We start from the raw sequence: 25,738 nt of genomic DNA, 5'->3' as shown, positions 1-25,738 counted from the left end.
AGTGTTGGAATAAACTTAATTGTCCCCAAAGGGACGTTTGTTTTGGGCACACTGCTACAGTCCATTTATTCATACAAAACAAGATAAAACCACACAAACGTTGCCGGACTACTGCTGCCTTGATCTGGTTGTTTATTGTCACAGGTCGGGGTCTGGTGAATCTGAACTAAACTTTTAAAACACAGAAGTCACACAGTAAAACAAATGAACCACCCAATAGAGGCAGCCGTGGACTAGCAGCTCCCGTGTTCTGTGACGTAAAACATAAACTTTCTTTGCCAGTGAAGAATATTCTAAATACAGTGAGCACTTAAATGGATATAGATTCTTGTTCTTTTTTAAAGTGGCTAAAATGCTGCTGACCCTGTCCACACCAGTACATTGCTTAGCTTCTGTGCTGGTGCTCCTCTCTGCTTCTCCAAACTGGGGACATGCCAACCAGCATCTGCTGTAGGTAATACGCTGACTATTGATAAGTGCCTCATACAGCTCCACTTAAAATACTCCAAACTATCCCTTTAATAGGACGTAATGAGCATTAAAAGCTAAAGAACAGATCACCCAGTTATTCCGTACATTTTAATAACTGTTCCCTCCAAACTCCCCGACCCATTTGGCACACAGACTCCCCTCTCACCCCCTCTCATGTCTTCAAGTGAGCGCAGATACGCTCGAACTGAAAATAGGTCTGCTCAGCTCGGTGTTCTGTGTGTTTGCGTGTGTGTGTGTGTTTGTATGCATAAATGCCCTCAGGGGGGACGTGGAGGCCTTGATCAGAGCTGATCCATCTCCACTCCAGTAATGTGTGTGGTTGATAACAGAGCAAATAGGATTATCTAACAAGTGGAGCATTCCTGCATCTGATCTCTCACTCTCTCCGTCGCCCTCAGACACACAAACACACACTCCAAAAGCCCCTTGAAGCCTCTGTTGAGCAGCCACCCCTCTATCCACCACATCTCTTCTTTCGTCTCCAAAGTAAACTTGATCACACAAGCCTTTCCGTCTAGTTTTGAGAGGGGTTACACCACCCTGACAGACCTTTACGCTCGTGTTTTACCACTGTGAAGACAAGCAAGATCAGATTGCGGGCGGTTTAACCCTGGTGGCCTGTGGGATATACTACTAATATAATAAGACGAATGTTGCTTGTTTCTGGGTGAGTTATTTTATTTAGAGAGGTGGAGAGAAAGAGAGTGTGAACAGAGACACTTAAAGAGAGAAACAGAATGAAAAATGAAAGATGAGCAGAGGTCGGTTGAGTGCAATAATTTATTGGCGTCTGTTATGTTTTTTGATAAATGAAATATTTTATTGAGTGAATAATCAGTCTCCTAAATAATTCAACTGTGTTATAGACTCTGATGAGTTTGCTCTAACTGCTTTAGCAAAGTAGCAGAAGTTTTATGACTCCAATAAACATTTGTGAATAGAGGTGACGAGGGAGTCGGAGAGAAAGGGAGCCGAGGCTGTATAAGTCTGAAGATAAGATAGGAAGAGTGATTACCAATTTGGTATTACAGAAGCAAATCCTAACTAGTTTTGGTAATCCCTATTTTATCTTAGATAAGGAAATGCTAAATACTCATGCTGCCTTCATATGGAAGTCTTGAACTCTTGTTTACGACATGGGAAGTTATGCACACAAAGACATTACCAAAACCTCTACTCCATCTACTTTAAGGCAGATGAGATAGAGGTTTTGGTAACATCTTTAGAGAAATCCAGCAGTTTTTATTTTGGGAAATTTTCAATAACGCTAACTCAGGAGATAAAACAAACAGAGTGTGCTAAGATAGCAGACATACTCTCCACAATAATCCACCATCCATTGTGTAAAAACAAGAAGAAGCAGCCATATGGATTAAACAAGCAAGTTAACCCTACCGTGAATTACTGTTAGCAAACACTGACCTCTACCATTAGTTAACATTAGCCAGTTAGTAAGTTAGCTTCTTCTATAGGTGGAAAAGAGACACCTCAACAATTATCCTTAAGTTATGATTGTTTATGTATGGTTGTGATAAGTTAGGATGCTTGGGTAAGACACTTTTCCTATCTCTAGTTGCAATAGATACATTAACTGTTCATCTGTAATGGCTTTTCTCCAAAATCAGGTCCTAACCGTGATTACCAAGGTTACCAAACAGTAAGGATCTGCAAGTTAGGAAGTTTCTGCCATACAGGCCCAAAAGAGAGAAAAGAGAAAAGAAAGAATCTTAAAGATGATAGGGAAGGTCCACTAGAAGGAATCGAAGGAATTAAGCAAACTTTTATTTCCTTCTTCACTGTTTAAGTAATGCATAAGGTCGGCAGTTCGTCACATAAATCCATCTCTCTCTACACATTATGCAGTCATATATACCTCCACTGGGCTTATGCTAATTCTCTGTGCATGTCTGTGTGTGTTTCTGCCAGACTTTCAGCAGGAGATGGAGCCCAAGGTGAACTGCACCAAAAAGTTACGTCTCCACGTCAAGCAGGATCCCTGGAACCTCCCCAGCAGCGTTCAGACCCTCACACAAACCATCGCTAAATATGTCGAGGGTCAGTATGTTCCTGAACCCTTACATGCACGTACACCCCCCCCCCCCCCCCCCCCCCCCACACACACACACACACACACACACATTAATGTTCTTGCATCAATTTGAGGCATAATGCTTGTGTGCACACTGCCACATACAGTATTTATAATGAAGAAGCACGCCAGGCTAGGGAGGTAATGTACATTAAATTGACCAATTCTCCAGTGTGCCTCATCACATTTATGTGATGCAATAATAGCTCCTGTTACGGTTGTGTGGATACCGACAGTCTCAAACCGCCAACTGCACTACTCTCTTTAAACTTTAAACCTGAAACCATCCTGGGATGCATAAATTGGAGCTACAGAGGTGGAGCTGAGACTAGCAACTTAAAGATTCTGTGAGATTTGATTTTATCTACATAGGGAGTTCAGCCTCATTTATTCCAGTGTGTAGTTTTGTGTTTATTGGCACTTAGATTAAACACACAGACACACATGTACATACAGATAGAACCCAGGCAAACACACTGAGATACAAATGGCCCGGACCGGAGGCCGGCCACATGACACTCCTGGGAAAGGTGAGCTGGCGGTCACAACTGAGAGAGTACAAATAAGCAGAGTCAATATTAATGTGCAGCTTGGCCTGTGTACACCACTTCTTTTCCCCTACCTCTTCCCATGATGGCTTTTTCATGCAGTGCTGTGTCCTGCCAAGCTTCCTGCAGCTCTGATATGACTATAAACAAATACGGATTTATGTTATTATCTTTGCCTGTGGCTGGTTTTTATGATTTTTTTTCCCTTATATGCGAAGATAAACAGCTGTGGAGCTGGGATGGAGCAGAAGAGTTATACAGCAGCGTCCTATTTATGACTAGAAGGGGTTGGGTTTATAGTATGCCGGTAGGTCGGGTCATACTACTGCAGTCAGGAAGAAAAGCTCTCTGGGAGTTGTATAAGGTTGTTCACTGCCTCACTGGATTGCTTTTATATGTTTTTTTTCAGAGGTGAAGACACGGCTGCTCTTGGTCCTACTACAATATACAGGTTTGTCTCCCTCTCTCTTCCTGCAGCAATACAGAAATACAGAACACAGTTGCATTTTGCACAAGAAATGGAAAAGTAAAACCATACTCTTTACACACGTAGCATCCTGCACAGATAAACCGGTCTGTGAGCTAAACAGTGATGAAAGAAGCTACTCAAAAATATAAAAGTAAACATTTACTCCCTTTGTGTATCATCTTAAACTGCTTTAGAAATTACTTATTTATTTCAGTAGTTCATGCTCTTGATTTCATGCATTTGCTTATGATGCTGATCACTGTTATGTTTGATGCATTTTAGGATTCATTTTGCTGTGGTGCTGTGCCCTGCTTTGTCAGACTAATAAATGAGACTTGATGAACAAAAGAGGAAGAAAAAAACAGTGAAAACCCAAAAGTTTTGAAGCAAATCATTACTACATTATTACCTGCGATAATTGTAGAGCATAATCTGCACTATATATTATTGTTACCAGCACTAAGAAGTATTAAAGCAACTTATTAAACCTTTATTTTACCTTGAAAGACCACTGAGACAGTATCCTCATTTATAGAGATGTGTGCAGATGTAAAACAGTGCAAGCAAACAAAACAACATGCAATAAAAACAACAATGTGGACTTACTTTAGAGTTAAAAGGGATGAAATATAGAGTGGAAGCCTTTGTGTTAAAGCTTTATAGATGAATAAAAGCTAATGCTGGTCCTGCCTCGTAGCCAGAGATAGCCAGCTGACCAGGCTGCAGTTTTTCCATCTATAACATCCTCATAATCCAAAACCAGTAGAAATATTTATTTGATAATTGTTTATCTAAGGTGAGTCTAGAAGTAGTTCTTATTTTTTCAAGAAACCAAGTATTGTTCTCAGTTTAGTAATCAGAGTGTTACTTTGATGCTTGAAGTTAGGATTTTTGTCAGATAACAATGTATTTAAACTGTGTCACTCTCAAACTATGTGCCATTTGATGAATGAATGTTAAAAGACTCAGTATGAGTGTGAGTAGCCTCGGTGAACAGCATCCACTTAGCTTTATCTGAGTTAAGTGCTAACTTACGCTTGTGGTCATCAATTTCTTAAAGCCAATGAGATGCACCAAAAGACTTCCACAGCACTAATGAAGACAAAGGATAAAAATCAATTTTAATCTTGGCACTGACACTTGGCCAACAGCACTGCCAAACTCAAATGCCAACTCCTTAAGAGAAACTATTCTTATGAAATTATTTGTTATGTTCCTTTACATGCCTTCGGCAAGTATAAATTAATAATGAAAAGGGGAGAATATTTTTTTCTTGCATTGTGGTGGGATTGGTTAATAGTGTCAGGGAGTTTGCAGTCATTCCTCATGACACATTATTCACTACTGAGGGGTTCATGAACTCATTTTTAACTCAGTGGATTGCTGAACCTTTTCAGGGGGCCTATTCCTCAGGAAATTATGGCAGCCAATTATTTTCCACTCGGGCACACCTGTCATTTGCTCTAATTTTTTTTTTTCTTATAAAATATTTAACACCCAGCAGATTAAGAAAAAGCAGCCAAGACTTTTTGTCACCTTATCGAGGGCTTAAAAATGCCACAGCATAGAGTCTGAACTAAAAACTCTGTTTAATTACCATAATAAACTACTGCCACTCATTTCTGTCACCTTCAGTTTTTGTACGAGTTAAATCTCTCTGGCTATTCCTCTCAATCTTTTACTGCTTGTACTTTACCTCCTTCCTCACGTCCTCTGTGTTTCCCGTCTAGACTCAGAGATCCAGTTGCGTCGAGACATGGTGTTCTGTCAGTCTCTAGTTGCAGCTGTGTGTGCCTTCTCAGAGCACCTACTGGCCGTCCTCAACCAGGTAAACTATACATACATTTTTTGTTTGATTCTCTTGTCAGCTTGCTACTTAACCTTTCTGTGTCCTCTCTCAGTTCCACAACGTAGGCAGAGAGCCGGAGCAGGACAGCTCAGACCCGCAGGATCATCAGGAGGCCCAGGAAGCCAGCCGCCGTTGGCTGGAGCAGATTGCCAGTGCTGGGCTGCTGTTCCACTTCCAGTCCCTCCTCTCCCCCAATCTGGTGAGCACCAGACCAGCTCTCAGTTAATCTGCTTTAACAGACACACAGGAGTTGATGTCTTTGTTGTAAACTAACCAATCCGGTCACACGTACAGAAATTTAGGCTTATTCGGTCTATTTTTACACATTTTCCTTGTGCACCACCTCATGTAGTGCTCACATTCTGATACAAAACTAGAAAACATACATTATATCAAACAATAACAATGATATATCAAACAGTAAACTTTCAAAATCTGAATTATGCAACATTTGACATGTTTCTTCTGCTCTGTGAATCAGTTTAATGGTGACCTGTAGCCAAACAAAAAAGATGGGATCAACCATTTATGCGTTTGGAATTTAAGATCATCACTCACTACCAGTACCAGGCTGCATAGTGGACGCTTAAAAAACAAATCACTAAAATTTGCTGAGTTTAATACACAGTGTGTCCACAGTGACTGTGCAGGGATGTGGTCTGAATCACTGAGGTGTGCTGCTGATCTGCAGAACCAGATCGCACAGCTGACCTTCCGTATTTGTTGCTCAAATAACAGACAGCTTCACCATCATCTGGATGCTGGAACTGCCAACAGCCAAAAACACACAAACAATGTTGACATGTTAAAAAGTTGTTCCCTCCTGAACCGTATTTTCCAATTTGTTGTGTCTGAGTAATAACAGTGTTTTTGACAGTGGTGTAGTATTGTGCAGCTGGAAGCTGCAAAACAAGCTGCAATGTAATCCTTATGGGCAAAAACGCACCGTTAAAGTATGTCCACCAAAAGTTTTTGCCACTGACTGGCTCACATTAATGTTATAAGCGTCTGAAAACAGACACTAATAACAGACACTATATTATAAAGATTGGTTGTAGATTTATCCAGTTGCCTCAAGAGGCTTTTTACCTGCACATGTTGATAATGTCATCAGAGATCGCGAATGAACTTTGAGGTTCTATAGTAATTCACATTTGTGAATTAGTCTGTGGATGCCAGGCTAACCAGAGTTAAACTCTGAAGGCAAAACTGCTGGACAGCCTAAATAATTTGAGACAGTAATCTTCCATTCCACTCCTCTGTTCATTTGTGACATAAACACTTGAGATTTTTTCAGCCGATGCCTGTTAACTTAGGTCAATCATAAGCAGATAAAGAAGATGTGAAAACCATTAACTTTATATACAATAAATGAAGCTTCTCTAGTTTGCTGTCACCCAGATTCTGGACCATGTCAGGTGGATTTAAACCTGTCAACTTTTAAAAAGTTTCTGCTCATCTGAATTGTAAAACAATACTGACAAATATAAAATGTGAGCAATTCATGAGAATACATCCATGTGAATAATTAATCTGTCAAAAAATTGAAAAAATAAAACGTGGAACATTTCCAGGCTCGAGTAGTCTTTAGGTTTCATTTTCCTCCCTGAATTTAAGTCAGTCCGGTGGACAGACCATCTGGAGGGGAGTTCATTATGAGCAGCCACTGTGGATTGCTGAAATCCAGCTAAGCGGACACCCTGACCTCACCGAGATCCATATTAACCTTTCCCTCAAAGATTTTTAAAAATAATTTCAAAGTTTTCTTCAACCCTGTTAGAGGAACTGAAACTTTAAATTTGAGCAGCTACAGGACTGAAATGTATTCCTCCAAAGCAGTCATTTCCTCTGTGTTTATTTTCTGTATTTTGCATCATCAACCACACAGAAAAACATATTTTATTGGGATGAGGTATTTAATTTAGTTTCTATTTCTGTTCTCTTTCACTGGGAATTAAAAACACAGGAAGTGCTTTTAAAGTGTATTTTGGCGGCTGACGTCAGGCCCCCAGAAATCGTTGATGCTTTTCCCTCTTGCTCCTGCAGTGCTGCCTCTGTCTTCTCCTTTATTTCTCAAGACATTTCCCTTTCAAGTGTCCCTGTGGAACAAAACAGGGTCTCAGTACCTGCAGGTGATTCCAGTGAAATCTCAGCATGCGCTTTTTAGGGCACCACATGAAAGGCGACATGAGACAAACTGGGGATGCTGTGTGCTGTGTGTTTGGGTTTTTCTGTATACTGAATGTGTGTGTGTGTTTATGTGACGCCCTAAGAGATAAACTTGCCCACACACAGCAGGCGTCACTTGGCAGGGCAGCGGGTCCTCCTCTGTCACATGTCGGGCCATCGCAAATGTGTCTTTAAAAAAAGGCCCTAATCCTCTTTCACAACTGCTCTGTTTATCCCTCTGCATGTGGTGGAGGAAGAGGAGACGAGCGAGAGAGAGAAGAAAGGGAGGGATGACGGAGGAGTGCAGAGCATCACAATCCGAAATATTCGAGCTGCTATCTCTGTGGCAACGAACAGATGTGCTTGTTTGTGTGTGTGAGGATGCTGAGTGCGTGTTTGAAAAGGAAACGTGCAGACGTACACACAATCAGAGATGTAAACAAACACAAACAAGCTAAAGCAAACACGAAAACAGACAGAGACGTCGGCGTACACACATTGTCATGTATGCAAACACAAGCCAGCTCCTCAGAGTAGCATCGCGTCACACAGTGAGGAAATATGGCGACATTTCTTGTTTAATACCGACTTCTTTGCCTTTTAGGAAAGACCATTTACAGACACACACTGACGCAGGGTAATGTTGTTATTTTTCAGCCTATTTTCACATTTTATGTCTCTGTGACTGATGGGAACAAAATTTTTTGAATTGGTCCAGTATTTAGGTAGAGCGCTGCAGCTGGTAGATGTGAAACTCACTACAACGTGATCCCTCCTGCCTCTGTCCAGTGAAAGTGGTTGTTTTAGCCGCTGACAGGCTCAGATTGTTATTATAAGTGTCAGACTGTTATGGAAAGGATCGCTACAGAGAGAGACTTTTTTTTTAAGATACGTTTTGTTTAACCAGAAACGGCTGCTATTTCACTTTATTCAAAATGACTTCATTGATAAAACAGTAATTTTACCTCTCTGATCTATCACCGTCTTGATTGGTTAGTTTATTTGTGCTGTTGTATGATTTTGGCATTTTTGTTTGTTTGTGTTATTGTGTGAATTTAGGGCTAAAATCTGTCAAGGCTACTGTAGACCTCAGGGGAAAATTTTGTGTTTTTGTCAAATGAGTCTAGTTTCAGCTAAAAAAAAAATTTGGAAAATGATTGGAAAATAATCCCTCACAGATGTCCTGAAAATGAGACTAAACAATCTTAATTCTGGTGCAACTAACAAATCTTACATACCATTCCACCTTTAAAAAAACTCTATTCTTTCTATATTGTTATATACATAGAATAACAAGCACAAGTCAAAAACAAGCACTTTTAGTGGATGCACTTTGATGAGGTGCACAGGAACTTTGGTGCCGCTCAGTTTTACATCTGCCAGCTGCAGCGCTCTCCCTCCATACTGGCCGAATAAAAAAAATTGTTGCCCCCAGTAGTCACGAAAACATAATGGGGTCAAGGTTGAAAAATACCAAAGTTCCCCTTTAAGGTAAAGTTTGAGATTCTTTAGTTGAATTCTTTTCATGTTGTGTTGATTCATACTTCTACACAATGCTATTAATAGTTTCTAGGGTCTTTGCGGATTTAGATTTTTCATACAAACCATTTTAAGCCAACTCTGATGAAAAAAATAACACAAGAAAAAACGGTGGAGACCACATGACCTCATCAAAGTCTTTACATCATTAGTAAGGGACCCAATCGGGTTGATCGGGTGCAGGGTATTGATCAGCTAATTAAGCCACAGCTTGACTGTGTGAACCTCCTCTTTCTTCCAGAACATACGTTGCTTGGCTGTAAATAAGCTATAAGATGGAGCCATTCTGCATAATGCATATGTTTCATTTAAATTGTGCTCTCCGTGACCTGTAAACAGACTTTGATGCGTAAAATTGGTGAAGCTCCCCTTTAATTTGTCATCTGTGCTGCTACTTTAATCAAGAAAATAATCAAAATGCTTTTTACGCCTCTGCATTCTTACAAGCTTGCTGTTTTTCTCTCTTTAGACTGATGAGCAGGCCATGTTGGAGGACACTCAGGTGGCCTTGATCGACCTGGAGAAGGTCACATTCTACTTCCAGCAGTTTGAAGGGGAGCCGCTGGTAGCCAGTACGTACACTGAGGCTGTCAGCTTACATTTGACTTGCATTTGTGTTTGGTTACTACTTTTAGACAGTACTCTAAGATGTGTCTCCTCTCTTGTTGCAGACATGCCCATATCGTACCAGGTGGAGGGCACCCGGCAGACCTTGAAGGTTTGCTTCTACCTGGAGAGCTTCTACTTCTCCCAGCTGCCTCACAGGCTGAGAAACGGAGGAGGCATCAAAATCTACCCTGTGCTCTTCACGCAAGGTATCGTCAGCCTGGTTGGGGACCTTTAAAGGGATAGTTATTTGAAATGGGGATGTATGAGGTACTTATCCAGAGTCAGTGTATTACTTACATTAGACCAGGGAGGAGTACCAGCATGGAAGCTAAGCAATTTACTGCTGTGGACAGAGTCAGCTACAAAGCATGTTTTAGTCACTTAAAAAGGGTCTTGTTACTATTAAGATATGTATAATAACACTGCTTTCTGTGAGTGTAAGTATGTGTGAGTTTGTGTGTATGTAGGCTCATGTGGACATCCTAAATACTTGTATGTTCTGCAGTATGTTTGCATGGATTGGGTGTTATTCGTAGTGTCCTCCGTACATGTCTGTTTCCCTCAGGTTAGGGGTGGGATACTGTATGCACTCATAAATTAATTTCAGGAGGAATAGTGTCAGCCCTGCAAATATTTCGCCTTTTGCAAAATCAATATTTTTAGCTCGCCGAACACTGGTCTGCCGCTGCCTTGATCTGTTAGTTTGTTTGTTTTATTGTGTGACTTTGGTGAATTCAAACTAGCATTTAAAAAAAGAGAAGTTACACAATAACACAAACAGACAGAGGCAGTGAGTCCCATGCTCTGCAAGGGAAGATGACTTTTTTTGCCAAAGCGGTCTGACGGTTTTCTACAGGAAAAGGATTGGCAAGGTAAACTGGTATATGGTAAATATTCTAAATATGGGATTGACTTTTTTTAGGCAGGCCTTTTTATTTGGCTAAAATGCATTTTGCTGCTGACACTGTCCACGGCAGCACATTGCTTAGTTTACTACACCAATACTCCTGCTGTTGTTTTCTCATACAACCCCATCATCTGAGTTATTCCTTTAAGTCAGCATGTAGTGCAGAGATGAGGAAGCTTTATAGATGATCATAAACACTTGCAGATGAATGCATATATACAATGCGTACAGTGACTTCATCACTTCATCTGTCACTCTTTGGTTTGATCCCTCTGCAGCACTGGAGAGTATGGAGGGTTACTACTACAGAGACAATGTATCAGTGGAAGAATATCAGGCCCAAATCAATGCCGCCTCATTGGATAAGGTCAAACAGTACTACAAGAGACTGAGGTACGTTATGCAAGTCACATACGCACATATGTTACTGTGAGGCTGTATATCCTATGTGATTTCTTTTTAATCGCATATAAATCAAGACGACCTCCAATTCAGTCGGGCCTCAACTCTCAACTCCCAGCAGGGCCTCAAGGTGATTGGCTGAGAGAAACACAGCGGGAATGTTTTATGATTGGTTGCGAACACACACAGCAGGGGCAGCAGTGATTGGATGAGAGTGCCCAGCGTGTCACCGCTGCTGATGTAGTGCTTCTGTACAGCTGCTGCACTCAGTTACCTCACACCCCATTGGTTTGCCGTACTCTGGAGACCTTTTGTGATTGGCCAGGCGTGGATAATTTAATGAGGTGGAAACAGATAGGAAGAAACAGACACTTCTGGGAGCTGGAAATAAAGACTTGGCTTTATTTAATCCCCTGAATGTATGATTGAGTGTCAGACCTATGCAGCACGCTGTCTGAATATCAATGTAATTTTATATGAGATGCTACCTTCTGATTTCAGGGACTGGAAGTCACATTTAAAAAGATGCAGCCTGTGAAAGGATGCAAGTGCCTGTGAATCCACAAGACACACTGAGAATTCATATTTTAGAAGAGACTATGAAATTAAGAAATAAGATGTGGCTTTTGCAAAGTATGAAATATGGTAACACTTTATTTGAATGGGTGTCCATATCATGACCAAAGTGATTTACCTGACAGAGTTACCTGATGGCTGTGCCTGTAGTCTAGCTGCTGTCTGGTGTTACCTATAGCTAACATTAGGAGCTAGCCGCCTAATTAGCTGATTCAGCCCTAGAGTGCCAGGAGCCAATTCTGAAAATATTCACGACACCATTACAAAAGTATTTGACAGTGTAATGAAGCTTAATGACATCATTATGATAAGTCCAAAAACTTTCCAGTTTACTTGAGGTCAAGGAAAAAATTAGTGACACACTTATAATGATCTCATGATGTCAAGTTGTCATCACAAAGACATTTCTGTCTGGGTTAATGTCAAGTTGTCATAACAAAGACGTTCACAGGTTGTGTTAGCTTGATCAATATCAGGCTGTCATAACAAAGCCTTTGATAGGTTATGTTGTCTTGTTTGACATCACGTCGTCATGAGAAAGACCTTTTGCCTTGGTTTATGTCAAGTTGTCATAAGATGGACATTTTCCTCTTGGTGTGAAGTTGTTATAACAAAAATATTATTGGCTTGATTATATCAAGTTGTCATAACAAAGACATTGACAGGTTATGTTGTCTTGGTGAATTTCAAGTTAGTTGTTATAACAAAGACGTCTTACACAAAGTGTAAGTGTAAGTGACATAATTGACCAAATGACACTTCATTACAACAGTCATAGACATTCAAGACTCCTTCATGTTTGTAACAGGAGTCATAACATAGTTATTACAGTGTAATGACAGTCTTATGCATGCCCCTTATAATAAAGTGTTCCCTGAAATGTTCTATAGTGGTGTTGTGCATGTTTGTTTGCAAGCGGAGAGCACAGTAGATTTATGCACACACATGCTTACATCTGATCCTCTTGAGGTCTATTAATTGGACACTCTGTTATCATGGATCTGAGGTCAGTTGCCATGGCACTACAGACAGTGTAATATCAATATTAATCAATACAGACTGATGCCATCTAGAAAGAATCAGTCATACTCTTGGAAAGCCGTTTGAAGCCTGGCCAGAGTGTGTTCTCACATTGAACACCTAGAAGGGCAACTGGTTGTCACGTCGGATTCAACTAAACATCTGCTGCTGATTGTGTGGATAATTAAATGCAGAGCAGAGCTCACAGCAAAACTTCATCTTGTTATTTAGCGACAATCTGCTTTGGGGGAGTTGGGATGATTTACAGCTTGAGCAGTCATGTGTCACATCAGTGCCGATCCTCGGCGACAAAAACATTAATTTACTGGGATTGCTTTCCGCCGAGAGTTTTTAATTTGTTCGTAGTGTTTAGCTTGATGAGTGAAAATACTTTCAAACATTCATTTCTGTGAGTGTCAGATTTCCCAGAGTGCTGTTTTGGATACAACATTGCGCTGGGTCATTTAATCATTTTCATGTAACTGTCCTTCTATCTCTTTGTGTAATGATATTGTCTGCTGGACCTTCTGGGACTCCACAGTCTTTTAATAGTGGAGTATTGGCATTTTGTGGTATCTCTTTCATTTAATTTTATTGAGTCCTTGTTTGCAGACTGCAGTAAGGACTCCGTGATCAGTCTCTAAAATGTCACTCTTCTAATTAAGAACCACAAGGGGAGACAGATTATGTGCACAAATGTGTTTAAGGGCACCTGCAGCACCTTTTAGCATGAAATTATCTTAATAAACGTTCATGATTCAAACCATTCATCCTGGGCCTCACTGGAATTTAGGGTTTTTGTATGCATGCATGTGTGCTGTACATTTCTGTACAGTTTGACCTGTGCACAAAGAGCCTAATTGAATTGACAGCAGAGGCTCCAGCAGTAACATGGAGCAGATGTGTGCTGACAGGCAAACGAGTGAGGCTGGTGATGTGGGGAGCATCTGGGTAGGGATGTGGGTAGGCTATGTGTTTCAAAACCCCAACTGAAGTGAAACTGTTAAAGTGACTATACTCTTCTCAAATACTCAATCTTGTTTTCAGTCTTCCATACCTGCTGTAGCCAAAAACGGCCGATCATTTTCACTCCAATTCCAGTCAGCTCTCTGCCTCAGTATTTACCTGAATGACTCTTCAAACAAGTAAAAGTCGCAATAGTTAAATATTGGTTTCAGCTGCAGGGTTACCCACATCACTCTCCAAATAGTTCTTAAAATTAAATGTTGCTGTCATTCACATGCACGTGGAATAATACGATGAAAACACACAAAACTTGCAGGTGACTTGCACCAGAAACATGTTTTCTTCTATCAGTCGTAGTAAAGTAAACTTTGCCAGCTGGTTTTAAACAGTTAGTGAATACAGTGTCTCTCTCTGTGTAATATTACCAGTAGTTTTCTTTCGCCATGTGTCTTTTGGATGACCACAGACCGTCCTGTGATGTCACTCCTCTCTCCATTGCGGCGTTCCAACCTCAGGCACCTCGTTATCCTTGGAGCCTGGCCACGGCAGTGTTGGGTTAAACCCACACTGTGGGCCGGAGCCAGAGGCTGACTGACAGACAGAAACGGTGCATGCAATCTTGAACTGTATGAACTGCAGGGCTGAGATTCTTTGAGCTTTTTTGTATCATCAACTCCCCCAGACGCACTCCCAGTACACCTCAGACCCACATATGCATTCAGGAGCCCTGAGATATTGTTGTTTAGGAGTTGAAAGTGAATTTTCTATCAATTAGCACTCCATGTGTAGAAATAATAGTGATGAGGATGAAAATTAGCATTTTGCTCACAAATGTTAATACTGGGATAATTTATTTTCAATTAAATTAACGAGGAGGAAAGTTGCTCATTATGCCCTTTTATTTTTTAATGCTTTTTCTAGAGTTTCATTAGATCAAAAGCAACAAGAAAGCATGTTTTTGTCTTGCTCCTCCATTGACGCCTTTATTAGCGTGCATTGTTCGGTTTTGTCCAGTTTCAGAGCAGTAAATGATACCAATATAAGGGTTACTGTGGGATTTCCCAGAAGCCTCTCCATCTCTCCTTATACTAAGATACAGTATGATCCGAGCAAACCCATAATGCCTGATGAAGTCATTCAAGTCCTCTGCAAAATATAAACTCATGAGCCAAATCATAAACACATGGTTAGTGCCACAGGAGTGAGCAGTGTACAGAGCCACAACACTCACCCTCGTTTTAAACCATCTCATCTGACACGAGCATTTAGGTGCAAGAGGTTTGAACCTCTGACACGTACCAATTAGAGTGGTTTTAAAATTGATTTTCCAATTCAAATCGATCTTCATTTGAATGAGCCTATGTTGATTCATGAAATCCCATGATTGATCTTTAATTTATACCTTTTCTTGGGGATGCATGAAGCTTTTTTCCTGTTGGTCTTCCTTAGTTGACCTTTGGTTCTTTGCACAACAAGATCTGGCCATGTTAGAGACTAGTAAACCTCTTGTATAAACTGACACAAAAAGAGAGAGAGCAAAAAACAGTTTTTGTTTTTTAACCTGTATTTTTTCCAACAAATGAGGGTTGGGACGTAGCCTGTTTCCCAATGCTGAAGTGGGACCCGAGCCACTTGTGTTTGTTGCTCCTCGCCAGGATTAGGAAGCTTTCTCTAGCCACAAAGTGCAGCGAGTTGGGATCTGTGGATTGGAGGGCAAACATTTAGCAATACTTTAACATACAATGTCAGATGATTAGACATCTCCAAGTGGAGGTATCTGCTGTTTGAAGTGATTAAAAAAGGCTATGAAAGCATGGTTACAGTGGATTGCTGTTGTCTATTTACACTGTAGCTCATTATGCAGAAGCAGAAAGACATTGTTGAGTTTCATCAAGGGAATAAAGCAATTGTCCCTCATTTTTCTGTCACAATCTGTGAGATATGTGTACAAATTGGCACAGCTTTTTCCTCACTAGTAAGGAGAAGCATCATCTGAGAAAGGGAGGAAGTAACATACTCTGAACAGAAAGCGTCTTTTCCTTTAGGAGTGGGGAGGGGAAATTGAAAGGGGAATATAGATCGCCAGAGCAGGTTGTAAAGATGGAAGGGGATTTCAGCAGAGGGATAAGGATGATGGGTTGAGGAGGAGAGCGTGCGCAGGAGGGTTAGTCGAAGAGGGCAGAGCACGAGTGGAGCACCAGAACAGAGTCTGCAAATGTTTTATTCAAAGGCAGAGATTATTGCAGGCTTTGGTTTCATCTCATTTTGCTCTTATTGACAGGAAGTTTCAGGAGGGAATCGGGTTTTCCTCCTGCATGCTCCCTCGCTATTGATTTCAGGAGCATGGTGCATTACAGGAGTGTGAAGGAATAAAGGAAAAACTGAAGCATGTATTGCATGTTCTCTGCTGGTGAATCGTATGTGTGTCATGTCCACATATTGTTGTTTCAGGTGTAACGGTAACCTGTGAGAGCAAGAAGGCATGTTGAAATCAATATCTCCTGGCACAGATGGAGGCCTGCACTGCATGCATTAGGCTTTTCTCGCTAATTGAAATGCATTTGGCACTAGTGAGGAAATGTTTGGCACTGTCTCACAAGGCAGTTGTGAGATTTCCACATCTCACGGCCTCTTTGATAAAACAGCTTGATTTATGGGGATATTAAAATTCTACGCAGTCTGACAAATGGTGTATAATGATGGCATGGTGGCTGAAAGATAAGCAATAAACTCAAATGTATGACACTGTCCAACAAATGGTATATATTGTTATCACTACACACTCTTGTGTTTCATGCTTTGTTAGTTAAACAGCCATCAGTCATCAGCACACAGCACAGCTTCTGGGTCATTTGTGCTCACAGTGTTTGCTCTCCCATCAGCTATAGGGGATTGGTAATCACACCACTGCAGTGCTATTTGTCTTGATTAAGCCGAAATAGTTGATGCTCATTGCAGGTCACAGTGTCAGTTTCAACACAGTAGCGAACGCACTCACTCCTTCCGTTATCTCTGCTGCCCTGTGGCTGGAGCAAAGATCGATCCGCTCGCTGTTGTTCAGACGTGACCCAGTGTTTAGAGTGTGAATATGCAAGATAAAGTGCCACAGGAACAACAGCATGATTAATGATACAACAGTTGCAGATCAGGTAATGACCATTAACTCTGGATAGGCTTTTGTTAGTTGTGTTTGATGTGTAGCAGCCCTGCCCCTGCACATTTTTATTTAAGCTCTGTGTTGTGGATGTGAAGGAATGACACAAGGACAAATGCTGCCTTGCCAAACATGAGGGAATTTATTCTCTTTCACGGCTGTGTGTTAACACAATATATCAGTATGGCAACTTTTTGTGACCAGGTTTCTACACACACCTCTCCTCAGTCTCCTGAAGTTAACTGACTAGTGTATAATAGTGTCTTTACCTCATTCATTCTTAATTTAATTCAGTAAATCAAAATACACCTTTATTATCACAGACCCTTTTAGTGTCAATGTCATGATTACATCACAGTGTTAGCTGGAGGCAAACACAAATCATCTCAGAGTCGTACGCCATGTCACCAAATGGAAATGTCAGCTATGTTGTTGGGTGCCAGAATTGATGTAGTAATGCTTAAAAATCAGGTTTTATCACATACCAGCTGCCAGTCAAAAAAAGGAAGACAACTATGATAAACAGAATAAGACAAAAATTGTGAGATCTGTGCAAGCTGCAAAAAATTAAAGAAAATGAAGTGACAGAAAAATGCTTTTCAACAGAAACAAAACAAAACTCACCAAAACCGTCTTGGTCAGTCTTTCCAGTGTAATAACAATCACCAGCTCTGGTTTGGTCAAAGTAAAGTCTGACTTCACCCTGTTAGTTGGCTCCATAGGCTGTTTTCCTCTCAGTCATCCTCCGGACCAGTCAGTGTGTACTGTGCCACTCTTCTTCAGGGCCTGAAGCCAAATGAGGAAAGTGGAGGTAATCTCCAGGAAGTGACTCTGCCAGTGTCTGTCTGTGTCAACGGTCACACAACAGCAAAATAATTCACAAAATAAAAGCTCCCCAAAAGAAATGTACACAGACGTATTATGCAAGGAAGATAATAACAAAATATAATCAGAATGGATGATTGGTGAAACATAAACCTATTGCACATATATCTAAATCTGCTCGCACCTTCTCAAACCTGCAACTACGACCATATATACAAGCCCCCCTGACAGCTAGCTTTGTGTAAATTAATGTTGTTTATTCTCCAAGGACATCTCCATAATATATGCTCACCAAGAGACAATAGATGGTGTGACATCAGCACACAAGCATGAATCCCACCACTGTCCCCGACATCAAAACAATGCCACAAATCTGTAGCCGAAACAGCAGAGATGCTTTGTGTAATTGGTGGTATGTTTCTTCCTTCCTGTGGTAAAACTATGCAGTAACTTTATAAATTAATACAGCAGTAGCCTCTGCAGAAAGTTCCCACATCTTCCATCTGACATGCATTAGTATTGTAATTCAGCAGGGCAGCTTGTTTGCTAAAAGTGGGATTTCTCGGCTGGCTGCACCTGTAACCTGAGAAGTCATTTTATTTTTTCCTCACAGAATGAAAAATATTTCTTATTTGAGCAATCACGAATGATTATGGATATTATCCTAGCTTCAGCAGGGGAGACGATGGCAATTTGGTCTTTTATTTGTTCTAAACAGAAACAGAGCTTTCATTCTCTCTGGGTTCCTCCAGTTTAGGAAATGATGAAAATGCTACAGTGTTTGCACAGGCACTGGGAGTCCCAATTCGCCAGACCGCCGAGGAAAATGGTGGGGCTTCATTCTGCTCCAGCTCGTGTGCACTGAACCCCTGTTTATAAAGCCCAGCAAGGCTGACTGAGCATCAAAACTTGATTCTGTTTATCATTTCTCTTTGATTCTATCGCTGAACAGCCCTAATGATGACAGTTCTGCACTCGGTGATGCTTGATATTGTAAAAAAGACCTTGACTCATCTTTCAGCAAGTTTAAAAAAAAAAAAAATCACCTTCACAAGGAGCTGGGAATACTTTGCATCTACTTATGTGCAGCATCAGGGCTGTAAATCTTTCAAAATTTAAGCCAGCTGCTATTTTTGCATTGTAATATATGCAGTAACTGCATGTGTGACTTCAGTGACAATGATTTAGTGATGATATGTCTTCTGCTGGCTCTGACATTAAGACTCCATTAACACTAATCTGCCTTTTAGTGTCAAGGACTGGACATTTGTTTCCTAGTCTTGACTGACAATAATGACTAATGAATAATGTGCAAATGATCCATGATTTAAATTTACTTACATACGTACACAACATACATGTGAAATAATGTATTTCTAATCATTTTAATGTTTCTCTTCTCTGAGGGGTGAGGGGGTCTGCATAAAACTGTCGCATTCATGTCGTCACATGTGACACGAACATGAAAGCATCTTTATGAATGCTTATAACTAAGTTTCATTTGGTCAGTTGTATAATTTGTTAGGGATGTGTTTGTGTTAATGGTAATGTCAAGTTGTCATAACAAAGAAACTTGTTAGGTGTATGTTTTAACATCACGTTGTCATACGTGGGTGGTTGTGACACTGGCCATCATGGGACCTTTATCAGTGTGTCATGAATATTTTTAAAGCAGCTAGCTCCATAACTAACCACGCTAACTAGCTAATGCCGGCTACAGACAGCGGTTAGCCTGCTTTAGCAGCTAGTAAACTAGCTAAGCAATATCTATCCATCATGCAAATCTGTAGGCTAAATCACTTCAGTACTCTGACGTTAAACTGGCCTTATAACATATAATGACATCTTGATGACGATTCCAAATGGTACCGTTTGGAATCAAATAATAGATTCTATTATTAAATAAAAAAAATAGGTGTTATTGCTACCTACACAGAGCTAATACATGTTTCCTGCTGGCATGTGCTTCCATATGAAACTGTGGTTGACATATAGCTGGTCATAAATACTTGGCTGGGGGTGTAAACAGGAAGGAGGCATGGGGTGAGGATATGACCTCCAACACACTTCACACACACAGCCTCTGTGGTGTCAGTGCAGAAGCATCCTCGTGTGGCATGTGAGGGCTCCTGGAAGCCCTCATTAGCCCGTAGGCAGCTCTGCTATGCACTGCAGGGGTTTGTGGGGGATTTAATAACGGTGAGTGTCATTCGTCATGGCAGTGTGAGTGATTTACATGGACCAGCGTGCACCTTTGCGGGATCACATATAATGTCATAAATCCTTGACACTTTAGTTGTGTGCTCATGAGTGAACGGGTGTGAAACCGGCATTTTTCTCGTGTCCCTCGAGGTATTTCCAGGATCATTTTGGTTTCTTTTGTACTTTTTTGAATGGAGGATGTCATGCTAATGTGCCGATTCCCACGCTGCTTCTCTGAAAACATCTGTGCCTCTGATCCCTCTGCTTTGACGCTGCAGCTGACTACTAATAATCCCGTGCTGTAAAGGGCCTCCAGTGTCCTATTGTCATGAAGGAAGCAGAAACAAAGAGAATTAAGTATTCTCATTGGCCCAATAAAATAAAACCAGCTACACGCAGAGCAGGTCATCTCTGGCCTGCAGCCAAACCCTCCATTAGACTCTCATGTAAAAACCTTTTGGCAGTGTGTGTGTGTGTGTGTGTGTGTGTGTATGGTCGGTTGGAGTTTAGTCATTGCAGAGAGAGCTACCACCTATATTTATGGTTTTCTTTATTTCTACCGAAAGCAAAAATGTGAGCAAGGGAAATGATCTTAATAGAAGAAATAGAATAACTGACACACACAGTTTCTGTAACCTTTATTTTTGACACACACAGGCTGACAGATGGTTGGTGGAGTTTTGATTGGTGAAAAGTTACCTAAAAAATCTGAGAATTTACCACGGACCCTGTTATTTTTTTTAGCTTTAATGTTGGAGAATATCGGCATATGAGAAAAATGAGTAATGCTTTATTTGAATGATTGTGCATAAAACTGACATGATACTGTCATAACCATGTCATGACACCTGTCATGAACATGGAAGAGTCTGTATGAAAGTTTATGTCTTTGTCATTATGTGTCAAGTGTCAAGTTGACATTGTTTGAAATGTCTTTGTTATGGCAACTTGACATTAATCAAGACAACATAGCCTGTCATAATCATGCCATAGTAGGCCTAATTATCAAAAAAGAAACTATTAAGCTTCATGTTTTTACATTACATCATAAAGATGTCATAAAGATGTCATTAGGTGTTATTACATTGTAAACTGCTATTTAAAACGTGTCATAAATAATTCCTTTTACCTTAACCACAGTGGCGCCAGTTGGACTTATTAGAAAGATGTCATTATGTTTTATTACACTGTCAAATGCTTTTATGACAATCATTGCCAATGTTGTCTTGGTAATATATCAAGTTGCTCTAACGATGACATCTTAAACCTCAACTTTGCATCACGAGTGACATAATTGACCAAATGACACATAATTACAGCAGTCATAAACATTAATAAATACTCGTTCATGTTCACGACACTCCTTCAAATAAAGTGTGAGCAGAAAACAATAACAAGCTTGTTAAGAAGCTTGCAGGGGCTGGAGCAGCTGGAGTCCAGAGGCTTGAACCTGAGTACTAATAGACACCCAGTGGGTTTAGACTTGTATGTAAGGTGTATGTAATATGTACCTACAGCCACACAGTGTTGTGTTTTCACACTGTGTGTGGGCTTTAAATTCCATTTTTCATCCATAATAAATGTTTGTGAGGTGCTCGGTTTCCAAACCTCTGACAAAACCTCATCAGCTCAGATGTAATGCAGGTCCTCTTTAAACCACACATCACTTGTAGTCTGACTCCTATTATTTTGTCATTAGAGACCTCCAGGAGAGTCGGCCCTGTTCCTCAAGCTGTGGCTGACGGTATTTTTAGAACAAGTCTTCCAGTGGGGGGATGAGATAATCAGTGGGTATTGTGACCTTGCGTCTGCAGAAGAGGTGTGCAAAGGCAAGATGAGCTGCTTTTATTTAGTCTGGAACAGATAAACAAATGTGTGCAGATGAGGTAGAGTTGGGCAGTAACACATACGTTGAGTTGTCTCAGACAGATTCTATTTCAGACCTTTGAGATAAAAGTCTGAGCAGCCGACCGATAAGTATGAGGGACAAGGGTGAGAGGACTCACAGTTGAAGGAGACAGATAGCACACAATACCTGCAGGAAGAGTCAGAACATGAACCATTTCAGTTGAAAGTTTTGATTTCCAATAAAATTATTTTGTGCTCTGTAGTGTTTTATCGCCCCACTGAATCTCAGCTCTCTCTTTGTTTGACCTGTTAAGAGGATGATGTTTTGTTTGGAAACGGTTAGATCCGACTTTCAATTACTGGAGCTGCTTGTTTGTCCACATCAACACCACACACTCACACGTGGAAAAGTATGTACACATACACACACAGACACAATGTGGATGCCAGCTGTTTACTGTAGAATTTTAATGAGGAAATAAAATATTTAGAGGTTCAAACTGTCAACCCAGCGAAACGTATAGATTGTTCAGTAGTTGTGGCCATTATGTCAGCTTAGGTGCTCTTTATGAGGTGAACTGAAGAGGTGTGTATTCCATGCTGAGGTGGGGTGTACTTTGTGAGCATCTTTTGAATGATAAGGCCATCTTGAACCAATTACATGGGCTGTTAGCTCCATCTGAACCCTCAGCAAACTCTGCTCACAGTCATTTAGTAGAGCACGCCACAAGGTTAAAGGATAATTTGCCGGATAGGGATTAAATACTTGGAAACCTTCAACAAGTGAGGGCATAAAATGAGCAGGTTACTGGTCCATATAGAATTGGTGTGTGTTGCATCGTAGATTTATAGATAAATGAGCTTAAGTGATTCGGAAAGGCATAAAACATAACCTCATTAGCCTAAATGGATTAAGGAAGTGTACTATGGAAGCTTAAGGGCCTTGTCATGTGTACTGCATATGCGTCTGTGCATCAGTGGGTGTAGATTCATCTTCTGCAGTATGATTAGGGTAAAGTAGTTCATATTTTTTTAAAGTGGGGTTGTGTGAAGTACTTATCCATTTGTCCAGTGAAAGAAGCTAAGCAGCCAATCTTAACTCCATTGGCAAAAACTACAATTCTGCCTCCCAAAATACAGGAGGTGCTGGTCTACCACGGCCTTGACTGGTTAGTTTGTTTGTCTTATTGTGTGACTTCAGTGAATCCAAACTAACCTTTTAAAACACTAAAGTCACACAATAATGCAAACTAACTAACTGATGGAGGCAGCGGTAGACCAGCAGCTCTTGTGTTCTGCAAGGTAAAATGACTGATTTTGCCAGTGGAGTTTGGTTGGATTGGAGAGAGCAATATTTGGCTAGTGCAAAGTCAGTTTCCTGTCAGAAAAAAGGCTGTCTAACAGCAAAATAAAGTGGTAAAAATGTTCAAAATATAGTATACCCTTCAATTGATATTCATTGAATGTCAGCCTTTGTCTAAGTGGTTAAAATATGTTTTGATTGCTGACCCTGCAGGGCTCACCAAAAAAGGATTGCTCACTTGCCTGGGGCAAGTAAAATGCCACCTGGGGATGGTAAATTTAACAGCTCACTTGCCTAATTGGCCAAGGGGATGAAAAGGGAATTAAACAAGTAAAAAAGTAAAAGTAAAAATTTTGACAAGTAGATTTCTGACCCGCTGATGTTCAACCCTGCTCTGCCCACTGCAGTACATTGCATTTCTTTGCTTCCTGCACTGGGAGCATGTTGACCACCATGTATTTTAGGTGTTACACTGACTGTATACCTCATACAACCTCACTTGAGATAATGTGAACCATCTCTTTAAAGTTTCTGTGTGCTCTCGATGACTTTTCATTTCAACTCGGCTGCTTTATAATCACTATAAAATCTTGAATCAGGGATGTGGTAACTCTGCGCTGATGAATTAATTTCATTAATATTATGTCAGGCAGAAATACCACAGTCATAATGAATGCCTCCTTGGCCTGATTTTAATCACTTAATAGCAAAGTGAATGCAGATGAATGAGCCCTGCTTCACTGATTCTTGTAAACAATCTCCCTCCCTCGATGTCTGTCGCTGCTGCATCTCTTCAAAGTGAATTTTTCCCTCACTATTTGCAATTTCAGAAATGTGTACTGTACAGATGACCGTGTGGTGTACATCATTACTGCCTCTGGCAAGAAGTAATGGGAGTATGTGATTTTATTACAAGAGGTTTAATGTGGTGTAGTGTACCTATTTTTAGCACACTGTTGGATTACTGAGATTTGATGGAGTCACAGACTGCTGAGTTTGCACCAGTAGCACTCCACCTCAGATGGACTCATTGCGGCATACATCCTCCGCCGGTGCCCGCGCACCAGTCCAGTGCTGCCTCCAGTGTGCGAAAAAGGGAAATGACACCAAATCGACTGTACTCCATGAATGAATGAGGCAATGGCATTTGGAGTGATGCCCAGGACAAGAGATGCTTAGTCTGTGTTTCTGCTGAGCTGTGCCCAACTTACTTTCATGATTGATAGTCAGATGGTGGAGCTCCATAATGAGCAGGTGGCCTACTTTTCCCAGAAAGGCAGCCAGTTCTCCTGATGACCTAATGGTGCAGGGAGAAGAATGCCACACTGTTTTTCAAGCAGCGGAGCTTCTAAATAAAAAACAACTTGTTTATGTTTGCTAAATAAAGTCTACTACAGAATGTTACTACCTAACAAAGTTTTTTTTTCTCTCACTGCAGTGCAAACATCTAGTTAGATTCACTCCATATGTGAACTGTTGTTTCTCCCGCAGGGCTTTCTACCTGGATCAGTCCAACATGCCACCTAGCTCTGCACCCAAAGCTGCCCTCATAGATAAGGTAAGACCTCGTGCTGCAGTAATGACATCATGGAAAAACTGAAGAACAAGATTAGATCTTAACGCTGCAACGTGGAAGCGTCTGCACGTGTAAAGTGTTGAAAGTCAACTGATGTGGAAAATCAAGTAAAGAAGAGCTGCAGCAAACAGCTGTTTACTTTAGCATGTTGCATTGATTCTATCAGTGTGAATACACAGTAAACCCACCAAATATTCCCTAAATCATACCTGTGTTTACTTTATATTACCTGTGTTTACCATTTGGAGGCTGGTGTGAACTTATTTTCCCACTGGACAGCTCTTTTTTATCGTAAACCTGTTCTGTTTAGTTTATTAGGATCTCCATTAGCTGCAGCATTGCAGCAGCTGTTCTTCCTGGGTTCCACAATAATCCTTACATTGTGACAGTGCACCATCATGCAGTGCATTATACCACATAACATTACAAAATAAACAGAATAAAGACACACAGACAAGAAAAGCTCCAGACATTACAACAATCCAAACGTAGACTCTAATGTGATCCCGAGATACTTTAACTCATTTACACTTCAACACATTAGAATGAGTCAGTCTGCTGGTTGTTTTGCAAAAATCATACACTGTTATTTAGTCTTCGATAAGAGATGTGATTTTGTAAGCCAGTCCTAAACATGGATCATTACAGATGTCAGTTTTTAGGAGGCTGTCTGGATGTCTTTTGTGAAAATTGCTGCATCATCTGCATGCATATACTTGTGTAACTATGAGTTTACTATATTAATGAAAGTGATTAAACGTAGTTATTATAATTCAAACATAAATAATGATGTTACAGTGCGCGAAGCTGCAATATCAGAGCATGTGACCATATAAATGTAGCTTTCCTTTACATGCAATTCATGAATCATTCATGAATCAGTCATGATTTGAAACAAAAACACTGCTTTCTTAACATATTGCAGATCAGAATAGTGTTGGTTTTACTTCAGTGCACTAACGCAGACTCATCCTCCACAGCCACAAGATACACAAACACAGTCAAACTCACATTTGTATTTTAGTCTCAATTAATTAGTTTATGCATCTGCTCAAGGTCCCCTGTCAAAAGATGCTCATTAAGGAACATTTAAAAGGAATTTTACTGTTTTCTTGTGTGATATATCTAGGAATCCAATTCTGTTTATGTCTCGCTCTGTGAATAACCCTTCAAATCAAACCTGTGAATACTGCGT

The 25,738-nt window shown here is 40.5% G+C and overlaps 1 protein-coding gene across 1 annotated transcript in view; it reads left to right on the top strand.

Annotated features, from left to right (window-relative positions):
• prex2 (phosphatidylinositol-3,4,5-trisphosphate-dependent Rac exchange factor 2) overlaps nt 1–25,738 on the top strand; it is a 132,413-nt gene that overhangs the window by 90,624 nt on the left and 16,051 nt on the right. Inside the window, exons 30-37 of the mRNA XM_084746923.1 lie at nt 2,419–2,547; nt 3,539–3,580; nt 5,329–5,426; nt 5,500–5,646; nt 9,625–9,727; nt 9,827–9,970; nt 10,950–11,064; nt 24,459–24,525. Coding sequence (XP_084603049.1) covers nt 2,419–2,547; nt 3,539–3,580; nt 5,329–5,426; nt 5,500–5,646; nt 9,625–9,727; nt 9,827–9,970; nt 10,950–11,064; nt 24,459–24,525 — 845 coding nt within the window. The remainder of the gene's footprint in view (nt 1–2,418; nt 2,548–3,538; nt 3,581–5,328; nt 5,427–5,499; nt 5,647–9,624; nt 9,728–9,826; nt 9,971–10,949; nt 11,065–24,458; nt 24,526–25,738) is intronic.

This window comes from Lutjanus erythropterus, chromosome 21 (assembly GCF_056507025.1).
Source record: "Lutjanus erythropterus isolate fLutEry1 chromosome 21, fLutEry1.hap2, whole genome shotgun sequence".
Classification (NCBI taxonomy): domain Eukaryota; kingdom Metazoa; phylum Chordata; class Actinopteri; order Lutjaniformes; family Lutjanidae; genus Lutjanus; species Lutjanus erythropterus.
Note: the sequence above shows the minus strand (reverse complement) of the source record. Positions and strands in the feature narration are given on the sequence as shown.